This window comes from Teleopsis dalmanni, chromosome 1, assembly GCF_002237135.1.
Source record: "Teleopsis dalmanni isolate 2A chromosome 1, ASM223713v2, whole genome shotgun sequence".
In the NCBI taxonomy this organism is placed as follows: Eukaryota; Metazoa; Arthropoda; class Insecta; order Diptera; family Diopsidae; genus Teleopsis; species Teleopsis dalmanni.
In genome coordinates this window covers 2,825,575-2,839,116 of record NC_051846.1, presented here as the reverse complement: position 1 = coordinate 2,839,116, position 13,542 = coordinate 2,825,575, and the positions used below count along the sequence as shown (strand labels likewise).

Here is a 13,542-nt window from a genome sequence, read left to right as displayed (position 1 = left end):
AAGGTAGCAAGAAATCTTTAAAGCACTACAAACAAATTAGAGAAAATCAATGTAGAAGTAGAAGCTGAAGTTGCTTAATATGTAGCGATTTATTCGAGCGGTTTTACATTTAAGAGTAAGCAAAAGTATATGTATTGTATCTGAGCTAAGTTAGATACGCTTTGGTATTATAAAAGTACAAATTTATATAAAATATTTTTAAATAAGTATACAAACGGTGGCATTTGTCAATTTATGATTAATTTCTGTTCAGTAATTCATATGGTATTTAATGTCTTTTGTTAGAGAAACTAAGGTATGTGAATGGTATGAAAAAGTGTATATGTACAAACTCTTGTTGAATTATTTAGATACTTTTGAAATCAATGCTTCATTTTATTTTATATATATAACTTGTTAATTTAAAATAATTAAAATATAGTACTAGACACAGATTTGCTATAACAACTGCAAACTGAAAATGATTATATGAAGATAATGGATGAAGTTGGAATTTCATATTTATAGTATATCGAGTAAATAAATAGAGCATTGATTAAGGATTATAGGTATTATATGAAATGATAAATGTGTTTTGTATTAAAAGTATATATATGTGTAGCGGGATTAATATCTCATCTTATATGTATTATAGGTATATTTATTCATTGCTTTTGAATAACTCAAGCGCTTAATATTGCGTAGGATTATTTTTGCTCTTATATTACACATAAAAGGAATTAATTTCATTTCTGCCATATGTGGTTGCCCACAACTAAATACTTGTTTTAATATTTAATCAATTCTATTGAAATAATTCTACTAGCAACAATTTCTTATATCCTTTAAATGTCCTACATTCAAGCCACAAGCGTCTTTGATCTTTTTTTGCTGGTCCATAATTTTGTATTGAGGCTCAAAGCATCGAAGCATGATGGTTTGAGGTTTGGTATTAACCTTTTGTGCACAGTTGACTGCCTTGCGGGTCGCGGCTTCTAAAATTAGTGTATTTAACTAACAGCTTAATACGCGTATATAATTCAATAGAGAAGCACATCACACTTCGACTTTGACAGGCCATGTATAGAATGTTATTAAATAGCTTAAAGCAAAATGTTATGTGCTTAGTTGCCGTTTCATTTAATGAAATGCCATTAAAGGTTTTAACATTAAATTTTATATTATGAATAATTTAAGGTTAATAACTTTAAGAACTTTTGCTTTTTATACAAAGCAAATAAATCTGTGTTCTCCAAAACAACGCTCCATTCACCGCACAAAATTACTTTCTCACACCTGTGTGAGGTCCCAAAGTATGGCGTATCAGCCCGTTCTGATGTCACTAAACTCACAACTTCTTCAAAATAACAACAATTTGCTATGCAATTTAGCAAATCGTGATGCGCATGCTTAACTGTATTTGTTGTACTTCCCAGGTATACGTGGAGGGACTCCAGACGTGGCTTAAAGCGTGTGTGCTCTTAAGTCTAAACGTGCGCTTAAACGCATTATTTTGTGCGTGATTATTATGTGCAGCAACGCAAAAAGATAGTTTGCGAGGGCGTACGAGCATGTAAAGGCGAAATTGAGCATTTACGTGATATTGGCAGAAATAAATAATTTTCCACATAATAAATAAAAATTAAAGAATAAATAAATAAATTACTTAGGACATACACTTTCTGCAGTAATAGCTCCTCATCACAACAAAAATTTAAAGAGAATTTCCTGAGACAGTCCTTAAGGAAGCCCATAACCATTTATATAAACAATTTTAAATTAAAAACAAATACGAAAGATTTTAATTTCATTTTGTTGGCATGAAGATATGCAATTTATTTTAAATTGCATTTTCTTTAGAAATTTCTCTTATTGCATTTGACTACATCGAAAAGATACTTAGAATATTTTGTTATTCTTACTATTTCACTTATTTTTATTACATTCCCTTCGAAATACTTAAACTATTGCGTTAATAGTGGAATCAAGTAGACTTACTCTACTGCTTCATAATTTCTTTGTGAATATTTGAATATTTTTTTAAATAAAATTTTAACATCAATATTTACTTTTTATCTATTTTTCTTTGACATTTGTTAAGAGTTTATATTGCAGCCTTTCATTTCTGATTCCTGGATGCTGCTGATGCTGCTGCTGCTGTTGCTGCTCCTTTTTATTGTTGTAGTCACTTCGGCGCTCATGTGGAAATTGAATTTTTGAATAAAAGCAACAAATGTTATGTTCCTACGTTAACGAGAAATGACAGTTCGACAGTTTGACATTTTGTTTCCTTTTCTTCCATGGGTATTATAACCTTTATTTCAACCTTTCTTCTATTTTGTGAGGGAAGAAAGCATAACAAATCGTAAAAGTACAAATGTACGTCGAGTTAAGCTGCTTAAGCTTACAAGGATTTCTTTAAATTCTTTTGTCAAAATTTTTGTTATAAAAAAAAATCGAAATAAATATGCTTTGGGGTTCAAATATGATCGAAATATTTGTTGGAATCAATGACAACTGTTGCCTTTTAGTGAGGAAACTTCATTTCGATACTTTTAGTATGCAAATTTAACAAATTAACTTACTTCTTTGAGCGTAATTTGTTGAGAGAATTGAAAAAAAGACATTCTTTGGCTCTCGAATTTTTTTCAAATATTTATTTTTTGGATAAAAAAGAATTAGTTAGTTATATATGACTTATAATTCAATTTAATAATAACTACAAGGCATTACTCGTCTATAGGAGAGATAAAAAGACAAACTGTCATTTATAGATTGTTGAGTTTTGGAGTTAAAGCTAATCTATTAAGCTACAATAATGATTGGATGGATATTTGAGAACTGACGATTAATATATATTAAGGCGATTGGATATAAAATATTGAAATACTTTAAAATGCAATTTTTCTTATTACACAAACTTGATTAAAAAACTCTTATCAAAAAATTTTGACAGTTTCGAAGAGCTTATTTTTGATTTTAAATGTACTACTTATTTATTACTTAGTTGAAGACCACAAACGTAAGTCGTCCTTGATCGCGTTGAGTAGCCTCCGTCAGCCAGCCTGATAAGTTGTTTGCTGTCGCCAGTTGCTAGTACCGAGTACCCCCAAATTGTTGGTCACCTGGGAATTTCACTGAAAATGCAGATGCCTTCTACTGCATTTTCTGCCTACGGGTATCGAATCAAACATCTTTTTAGCCGGAGCATTTTCTTCTATTCGCACGATATGACCAAGCCAGCGAAGCCGCTGAATTTTTATATGTTTAACTTATAAATGCTTTATACAGCTTTCTAAATCGATACTCGTCGCCAATGCGTAATGGACCATAGATTTTCCGAAGTATTTTTCCCTCGACTGCTCCTAACGCCTTCTCTTTACTGTTGGTAATTGTTAAGCTTCCGCACCATACAACAAGACAAGCATGACAAGATACTTGTAGAGCATATTCTTTTTAATATTTTTTCCGGCAACGTTGAGGAAAGTGCTTTCCATTTGTATAGTTAATATTGACGGCATATGTCAATATCATATCATATAAGATAACCTAGCAGGTTATTGTGTGTTAAGAGTAGAAGCTGACAAGTTAGACTTGCTCAAAAATGATATGGGTGGGATTTTTATTATACTTGGAACAAAGTAAGCTTTGGGATATGTGCTATGTGCGTTTCAACCTTTGTCAAAGATATTACGAAATGCTACGGTATAGCACAATATAATAATCTGGAAGACGCATCCATAAAAAAAACTGTTGAAATTTTTAAATTGCGATAATTGAAAAATATTCTACTAATTAGGTAGAAATCAATGCAATCTCTAAAAATGATAAGGCCATGGAATTACTTTACTAAACCACATTGAAAACTAACTAACTCACCTATAGAAAGCACACACAATCTTAATATAGTATAGCTACTACTCTATTAAACATATCTCTACTAGTACTCTATTAAACATGTAACTGGTAACAAAAAGGACCCGTACTACTATGCGTGACAAATTTACACAACCAGTTCAGCCTACCCACTTAATAAAGGAATATAAAGGTATTGTACTCTCTATATGAAAAACGATATTGCTATGAATGGGTATATATCCCTATTTGTACGACCGAAAACTACAAATCACAAATATCTTAAAAGTCCTTTAAATTACATATATCACATTTCTAAAAGATTATTTAAAGTGACAGCAAATTGTTTTCAAATTTTTTTTAAAAACATATTTGAATGAATAAGTTCTGCCTTTAATCCCGACCACATGCTGTGACATATGGGTGTGAGATTCTGAACTATTATACATTTTCACATCCTCATATTTGTATTTGTGTACAATTTCATCTTCGTTTTATTTAACATTTTTAAATTATTATATTTTTGTGTAATAATATTGACATATTCCAAAAATTTTTTAATACTCAAATACAAAGTATAAATAGGGAAAATACTTCCCATCAATCAATTAAAGAACAATAATAATTGAGTAATTACCTACAAATAGTCTTACAATAAAGTCTGGTAATAACTTAAATTCATTTAAAACACATTTTCTCTTCGACTTTAAGACCAAACAAATACGAAAAATACACAAAATTATATGTAATCCGATTATTATTAAATTACTCGAACACAAAATAGGTTTGAGACAGAGGCAGAGGTAGAGGAAGAGAACCCAAAAAAATAATAAACTTACAATTTAATAACGTTATTGTTCTACAATTTCCTGTGTGCCTATTATATGCTTTCAATTACCAACCAGCAACCAACCTACGAACGAACTTATAGATAAATACGAGTACAGACAGACTCATATAATGGAAATATCTTTTGTGCTGCCTACGAAGTATCTAATTAAGTTATAAGAATTTTTTGCCTTTAATCTACTTTACGACCGTCATTTTTTGATTTTCTTCCTTTTTTAATTTTGCTCCGTACACTTTCCGTAGTTGTTGTCGGTGTTGCGCCACATCTGCCTGACTCTTATCTGCAGCCAATAATGATGATGTCGTTTAAGCCGTGTTGCCTGTAGAGAAAGAGCAGCCAAAAGATTAGGATGTCCTTAATTGTTACTTAACGATAGCATAAAGGCTCAGCATGAGCGGTGAGTGGTAATTATTAGTTAGAAAGACGTTGGAAAAATAAGTCATTATAGACAATAGCTGCTATGGCAGTCAGTTATAGCAACAGCCAAGACCGTAAAGGCCGTGGAGTAGGCAAAATCAGCTAACAAAAGGACAATGGATTTCTGTGGCAAAAAGGGCAACGTAAAAATTAAAATTCAGTTAAAAAGTCATCAGCAAGGCGACTATGAGCTTGGTTTTTATGCAATACCAAATTATGGTTGTAGGATCAAATATCTTAAAGTATATAGTTGAATTTAAAATTGTTGCAGATAAAATAATTTTACATTTTTCATTTGAAATATAACAGAATTGTTGAGAAAATATGACTAACTATTAGTTTAAGACATTTCTAGTGGAAACTGACTTTAATTAGAAAAGGTTCAGATTACTCAGTTTTAGACGCTGAGTTAACTACTTAATATCTACACTGAAGAGGATTTGGTAAGATTTTTATATTCATATTGTTATATCTGTATAATTTAGATATTTATTTATTCAAAAAACTCCAAGTTATTATTATTTCACAAGTTCAAAATAACTGACAGAATTAAAATGTTAATTCTACTTTATCTGTCAACTGTCATCTTGGCAGAGTTGCCAACACCTCCCCTTTTGAGATTAAATCTCCAATGCGGTGATTCTAGGGTCTATAACGGTCAACAGGATGTCTAGTACGCCTTGGTCGGGTATACGGAACAACTGCCTCATTGTGCTTCTCAGTTTGAGGGATTGCAATCTCGGTTACTTCGTTGAAAGATTGATCTGGAGTCGAAACCATGTTGTTGTTAGTTATTTCGACCACATCTTTAGGTGTTGTTTCGTAGAGGCCAAATGCATCAACTAAACACTTTTCGTTGGCGATATCTTCGGAAGTACATATTTCTAAAGATAACTCATTTTCTTGATCTTTACGGTCACGAATTTGATTGGCATGTGCACGAATAAGTTTGCCATTTTGTAAGCGAACATTATAAATGACGTTACCTATGCGTTCGATTATTTTACCTTTTGTCCATTCAAAGTGTTTGTTTTTGAATATATTGACATAAACGAGCTCTTGTTTTTCGTAAAACTTTGGCTTTGCACCGTGCCTTTTGTCAAATTGCGCTTTCATTTTGAGTTGTGTATCGCACTTGTTTTTAAACTTGGCATTTGGGTCTGACACCAGCGTTGGTTTAATCAAGTCAAGTTTAATACGGATATTTCTTTTTAGTAAAACTTCAGCTGGCGATTTACTGTCCTCATTTTGCTTATTCGGAGTTGATCGGTAAACTTGTAGAAATGTTTGAAGATTTTCAGCAGTTACCCCCTTCCCATTTAACTTTTTGAGTGCTCGCTTTAAAGTATCCACAAACCTTTCGGCTTGTCCATTTGACATGGGATAATACGGACTGCTTCGTATATGACTAATGCCGTTTTCCGCTAAAAACTGTTGAAATTGGTGACTCACAAATTGAGTACCATTGTCTGAAACTATTGTCTTCGGTAACCCAAATCTAGCGAAAATTTCTTTCAAGCTGGAAATTGTTTGAGTTGCTGTTATAGATTTTGTTTGTATAATTTCTGGCCATTTTGAGAACGCATCGATTACGACCAAATAGTAGTATGAATCTATTGGTCCTGCATAATCAATATGGAGCCGTTCCCAAGAATCAGAAGGTTTTGGCCAAGGATGTAAAGTTGTTTTTGTGGGCATTTTAGCTGCTGCTGCACAATTTGAACAACTTTTCACCATTGCTTCAATATCGTAATCGATATTTGACCAATAAACGTAGTTCCGCGCGATGGCTTTAGTACGACCTATGCCTTGATGACCTCGGTGAATTTCTTTAAGAATGCGCTTTCGGAAAATTTGAGGTATAATAATGCGTTGTCCGAACATTAAACATCCGTCAACTATACATATGTCGTTTTTTCGGTTAAAGTAAGCTTTTAACTCACTGTTGTTGCAGTTTGATGGCCATCCTTTAGTTACATATTCGAGAATTTTAGCTAAAACCTTGTCCTTAGCTGTTTCGTAAGTAATCATTTTGCTGGTAAGCGGCAGCTTATCAAGTGAGTTATGTAAAATTTGTTTACTTTCAATTTCAAACTCTACTGCAGCGATGACATAGTCTTCTGAAGGATTGATTGTGTTATGTATGAGTCGTGATAAAACGTCTGCATACCCAAAACTGTTAGTTGAAATAAACTTTAATTCGAAGTCGTATGCAATCAGTTTAATTGCCCAACGTTGAAGTCTATTTGCTTGATACACCTTAATTCCCGTTTTATCACCAAATATAGCTAGAAGAGGCTTATGATCTGTTTGAAGTTTGAATCTTCTCCCAAAAACCATTCTGTGAAATTTCGTAACCGCGAAAATAAGCGCAAGAGCTTCTTTTTCTATTTGGCTATATTGTTTTTCTGTGGGCGTTAGTGATCTGGACGCATGACATATTACTTTCATTGAACCGTCGTCAGCTTCATGAAAAATGCAAGCTCCGAGCCCATAGTTAGATGCATCTGCAGCGACTACTATGTTTTTTAGTGGATCGTAATGCGCTAATAATAACTCTGATGACAAAATTTGCTTGAAACCATCCAAACAGCGTTGATGAAGTTCACAGTTGTTTTAATTTCTCCACTGTTGTAGTGAAATTATATTCACGTGGATGCTTAGGCAAAATAAAGTCCATATATTTGTTATGCACAGTTGTACTGAGTTTCCTTAATAGAAGCCTGACCTTCGCTGCGTCATCAAGTTTGCTACCATCTACTAAAAACAAATCTTCATACCTCGTATACCACGTTTCAAATGTTAAGTTATTTTCTGGATCATAAACAAATTCCATGAGACTCGATGCTAAAATCTCCATTGTTTGCTCCGGATTTTCTGTTTTCGGAACTGCTTTCATTTGCAAACACTCCTTGAAAAGTTCACGCATTGCTTCCGTGTCTTTCGCACGTTGGTTTTGCATTTCTTGGAAAAATAACTTGAATTCTTGTGGATTCATTTTTTTTTGTGTACATATATTTTTCATGTAATGCAAAAAAAAATATATATCCTCGTCGCCACTGTTATATCTGTATAATTTAGATATTTATTTATTCAAAAAAACTCCAAGTTATTATTATTTCACAAGTTCAAAATAACTGACAGAATTAAAATGTTAATTCTACTTTATCTGTCAACTGTCATCTTGGCAGAGTTGCCAACATATATAAATTACTATTTTTGAGGTCTCTTCCGAAGGAAAATTTATATTTTGTTAACGACAATGCAAAATTTAGACAATCTAGCTAGGTGTAACGCTTGGTTATATATAATTTTATATCAAACTCGTAGAAATAAATCACATGACTTAAAGAAAATTTAGTATGTTAAATTAAAAGCGAAGAGCTTAATGTTAGGTTAGGTTAACTTTGCGAGGTGGCTTTATGCCTAAATCCCACCTGAGCTAAAATAATAGCACGTTATGATACCACTGAAGAGCTTAAGCTCCATTGAAATCATTTTATTCTACAGGTTTTTGTGGGTTATAAGATTAATTTTATTTTTATTTGGAACTAAATACACTGCTTGTATTTTGTCATGAACTTCTTTTAAATTTATCAACACGTTCAATAGTTTGACCATCCTCTGCGATTTCATCATCAGGAACTAGAATTTTGTGGGAAAAGTTTGATATGTGTTATCAAAGCTGCTAAAAAATTATTATGCTTAAACCAATTTTTACTTAGATTGTTATTATTGTTATGAAAGAATAAAGTACTATGATCTGAAGAACTATTTCGCACCCTTAATAAAGAGGGGCCGATTATTACAATCCCATATACTCAGTATTTATCAAATTTCAGTGAGACTTGCTTCATCATTGAAACTCATATTTTTTGTAGTATTCCTGACAATTATGCATCACTCAATAAGAAGACCGCTATATACTTGAGACTCGAACCCAAGTCTTATTCTACAAGTTTCTTTGAAATAAGCATCACTGTATTTATCACTGTATTGTATTGTATTGTACTGTATTGTATTTGAATTTATCTGAATTTATCATAGCTATCCATACACTCTTCTAGGTTTGTCTTCGCATTAGTCATCACTGTATAGCTATAGTATACTTCTAAGTGTTTTTTCGCATTATGCATTAGTGTATCAGGAGATCGTCTTCTTGCAGATACATAATTTATCATAGCAACCCATGTATTATTCCAAGAGTTTATTGGAGTTATATATCACGCAATCAGAAGACCACTTTTTTACTGAGATTACGTTCATCATTATTAAATTTTTTTTCCAATAATGCGTCAGAAGACCACCTTTTTATTCCTTCTCGGTACCCAAATAATCTTCCGAGTGTATCTTCGGATTATGCATCACTGTATAAGGAGAATGTTTTTACAAGGAATAATATTGAATAAAATTTTTGCTCTGATCTAAACCTTTCTTTGAATATCTATAAATTACTCAGAAACATTTTTTGGCTTAAGTAAAGTGTTGTTTAAACACCTAAAAGCAAAGTACACTAAAACTATTTTTAAATTATCGAGAAATCCTTATTCACTATTATTTAATATATTTTTTATTTTATTTTTAGTTCAAAAAACAACAGAAAATACGGATTCATTTAAATCACATGTGTCCAATGCACAGAAATTGAAACTTGGCAGAAAAGTCTTTTCGAAAAATTCCCAAATGTCTGTGCAGTGATAACCAAAACGAAAGGTTTCAACAACTATTTACAATAACAACAACAACAATCACAACTTTGTAAAAAGTGTAGACAAAGAACATTTAAAAACAAAATATAAATAGAAGTAAAGAGTAAAGTAGTGAAAACTAGTGATAAGGAGTTTGCATTGAAAGTCCTGAAGATGCCTGCGCTTACAACAGAAACAATTTTACTTCAGGCCATAACAAATGCCAACATAACAGACAACCCACTTCAACAGCGATTGCAACCGGAAACCGTACTAAGTCCCGCTCCAACGGTCGGTGGTGGTGTTAGCGGTGATGATGGTGGAGCTGGTCTCGGTGATACAAGTACGCTCAGCAACATCGCTTCAATTATACTCTCGAATTTCCTGCCAACCAACACAAACTCAAATTCTATTGCAGCAATGCATAAACCATCTTTTGCCACATTTAGCCCGCCAAGCATAGAGAATCTTGTTGCCAGCTCAGCAGAGGATTTAAACAATTTTCGGGATGTGACATTTGATATCTTTGACGATGACGACGATTTATTTGGCTCACCCATGGCATTCGATGCTAGTGAGAACGGTTTGTGGAATGGACGTTTTGTACCGCCACCGCCACGGCCACCCTTTTTCATGGATGAACCAGTGCTGAGTGATGGACTGACAACGTGTGATTTGTGTTCTTGGGCCATGCCAACCAAGAGTACTTTTATCTTTGAGGGCACAATAGGTAAGCAAAACAAAACAAAATTGAGTTTGGGTTGTTTGTGGGGTCGTGGGTTGTCAACTGTGGACTGTGTAAATAAATAAAAATTACTGTGAATTTTATATAAATGACAGTAGAAAGTATTTACAGAGTAGCACATGACTGACCATTACTTATTTCCGTTCAGGCTTATGTATTTATCTCTTCCCATTTTGTTTTTGTCTATTTTTTTGTAGAAAAAGCATCTGAACTGGGTTGGCCTTTAACACTTATAATTGTGTCCATTTTGTCAGCACTTCTGGGGGCAATTATAATGATTACAGTGGTGCGATGCAGAAGGTGAGTTGCAAAATTTATATGTGAATTTATAGTAGTATTAAGAATCAAATATATTTAGAATTTCCATTTAAAGATTCTTTTTAATAAATTAAATACATAATGAAAAATGCTTAACAAATATATTAATATTTTATAAAACTCATTTAAAATTCATTTAAAAAGAATAAATTAAATATTTAAAGTACCGATATAATTAAGTAATACAATCTATTAATTATTATACTTAAAGTTTTTCAAATTATTTGTTTAAAATTTTGATTAAGCTATTAATATTCAAATTTTTTTAAACTGATTTGAAAAATTAAAATTTTGACTCAAAAATAAATTTCTTATATTTTTATATGTTATATATATTTTTATTATTATTGTCGATCAATTATAAATTATTTTTAATTGTAAAAAAGAAACTATTTGGATAATAATTTAATTAAACACTTAAAATACTGAAAATTATTATTAAATTAAATTATTAATTTCCTTTTTGTTTGAAATTTTTGATTTATTTAAAACATTTAACACATTAGTTTTTTATTATTTATTCTTATATTGATGACTTATCTCAAAATTATGAATATTGTTTTTCTTGCAATAATTTTACATATATTAATTCATATTTTTTATTTCTTTTTTTTATAGAAAAAAAGCTTCAAACAATCGTAATGGTAAGTGTCAAAAGCATTCACTGAAATCCCAACCAACATTACCTACACCAACACTTGATCACCATCATCATCAACACCAAGATTATCACAGTCATCAGCAACAGTTCTTACATACACAAACACTTGCTCATCCTCAATTGCCGCTGCAAAGCCACCATACCGCCTACTCACCGCACATTGCTGGCTTTCATCAGTTGCAGCCGCATCAACACCAACAACAGCAACAACAATATGTATCTAACACTAGTTGCTCTTCTTCGTCACTGACAAATGAAAGTAATAGCACAAATCATACAAGTCTCTCAACCATCTATCGTCCTTGTAGCAGTTTTAACCAACACCAACAACAAAATCCAACTGAGCAACAAGCTTTCCATAAAATTCATAACAGTTCCGTAAAGAATTGCAATAAACAATTTTCACAAAAAAATATTAATATGTTTACACGCCCCCTACCTCCACAACCCATAGACCCCACAGACAACAGTAGTAGTCATAGCATTGGCGAAAGCATTGACCGTGCTTCCTGCGCTGCCAGCAAAGTTGAACAGCCAGCAATTGCAACCGAAGTCGCGGCGGTAATGGTGGCTATGCACGGCAATGAGAAGACTTGAAAATTATTTTACTAAATTTTATTTGTTTTTTATGCACGCATTTTTGCAATTTTATTTCAAATAGAAACGCATGTGCAATGGTGGTCACGCAATAAACGTCCCAACAATAGCAATAACAACAATCATTTGCGGCGTAGCAACATTTATACAGCGCATCCAGCCGACAGTATACGAGGACTGCAACAACCGTCATTATCAGCAGCATCATCGCTAACAGCAATGACAGCCATGGGTGTACCGCCAGCAGCAACAATTGCCGCTACAACCAACACAACACAGTCACAACAACAGCAATTCTATGCACCGCACCTGCATCACCAACATCAGCACCAACACCAACATCAACATCAACATCAGCATCAGCATCAATTACAATTGCAACAGCATCAGCAATATCATCAACCGTTGCAACACGAATATGAATATGAGCATGAGTATCACCAGCCACAGGAATTGCAATTGCAGTTGCAACATCAGCGGCAGCATAGCTCGTCAATGTCATCAACTACGTCGTCGCCCTCGTTGACAACCACAACAACAATGATGCCAATGCAATTGCATGTGCAACGTCCACACCATCATGAGCAACATTTGCGCGAGGATGCCTGCCACTGGCCCAATGCAACGATGATGGTGGCCAGCTGAGTAGAGGCTACATATGCAGAGCCCACCTGACAACCGTGTCCGCAGCATTCCGGTGCTGCGACCATTGCTAGTGCTGGTGTAAGAAGCTACGAATTCGACTGGGCAAGAACAAAGAGCTTAGAAAGTTTGAAAAATGATTGGATTTGGCAGTGAAAGAGCAAAATGATTCGCCCTGAAGCAGAGCCAGGCAATGGGTTGGTGTATTTTTAAGGAAAATGAAATGCCCAAAGTACGCTTACAGTGTTTCGTTGTGTTTGTGACCAGCAATAGTCTGATTTTAGCTAATTTAGTAGTGCAATAATTTTACATGTTAACAGCTGCAAGCGTAGCAACATGCTGTGCAACTCATTTGTTGCTAAGCAATTAGGAACATAAAAATTTGTGCGCCGAGCAACATGTCGCTATGCGAAAAGTAGCTGAAAAGTTTAAAGTAGCTTTGTTAAAACCATTTTCACATGCAAATAAAATGAGTTCTTCGTCATAATGGATGCTATGTGAAGCATAAATACTTAAAGTTCCGTACACCGTTTCAGTGCTCCTGCTGCAGTGCTTCCAACACTTTTATGTGCTAAAATGCTAACCTCACATTTCATTGATACTCCTTAAAACTGCAGCAGCTTTGTCACGTATTGATTTGTGGTGGTCATCAAATTTTGGTGTTGTTCAACAAAATTTACTTTCCTGACTTACTAGCGCCACATGCTGGTCACGTCTTTTCCTTTATTGCTTTTTGGTATTAGTAAAAGGAAGAATTTATGTTGCCAACTTAACATGAAACATATACGAA

General features: G+C 33.3%; 2 protein-coding genes across 3 annotated transcripts; one reads left to right on the top strand and one right to left on the bottom strand.

The window, feature by feature from the left end:
- Window positions 1-5,743: 5,743 nt before the first annotated feature.
- On the bottom strand, window positions 5,744-7,441 carry LOC119670589 (uncharacterized protein K02A2.6-like). Its single transcript, XM_038080948.1, has one exon. The coding sequence runs from the start codon at window positions 7,439-7,441 to the stop codon at window positions 5,744-5,746; it is 1,698 nt and encodes a 565-aa protein (XP_037936876.1).
- Window positions 7,442-9,690: 2,249 nt separating this feature from the next.
- On the top strand, window positions 9,691-13,542 carry LOC119672849. 2 transcript variants are annotated; one of them, XM_038084000.1, is made up of 4 exons: window positions 9,691-10,519; window positions 10,732-10,834; window positions 11,471-11,496; window positions 12,175-13,542. In XM_038084000.1, the coding sequence occupies exons 1-4, from the start codon at window positions 9,964-9,966 to the stop codon at window positions 12,753-12,755; spliced, it is 1,266 nt and encodes a 421-aa protein (XP_037939928.1). In that variant the 5' UTR covers window positions 9,691-9,963; the 3' UTR covers window positions 12,756-13,542. The 2 variants fall into 2 exon arrangements, with proteins under 2 accessions (XP_037939928.1, XP_037939927.1); XM_038083999.1 differs by having other exon boundaries at window positions 11,471-12,267.

What these genes read in the sequence shown, in the direction of transcription:
- LOC119670589 (XM_038080948.1), bottom strand. Translation starts at nt 7,441, where the DNA reads ATGGTTTTTGGGAGAAGATTCAAACTTCAAACAGATCATAAGCCTCTT.
- LOC119672849 (XM_038083999.1), top strand. Translation starts at nt 9,964, where the DNA reads ATGCCTGCGCTTACAACAGAAACAATTTTACTTCAGGCCATAACAAAT. An exon ending in TATCTTTGAGGGCACAATAG is followed by an intron (nt 10,520 to 10,731) that starts GTAAGCAAAACA and finishes ATTTTTTTGTAG; the next exon opens with AAAAAGCATCTGAACTGGGT. An exon ending in ACAGTGGTGCGATGCAGAAG is followed by an intron (nt 10,835 to 11,470) that starts GTGAGTTGCAAA and finishes TTTTTTTTATAG; the next exon opens with AAAAAAAGCTTCAAACAATC.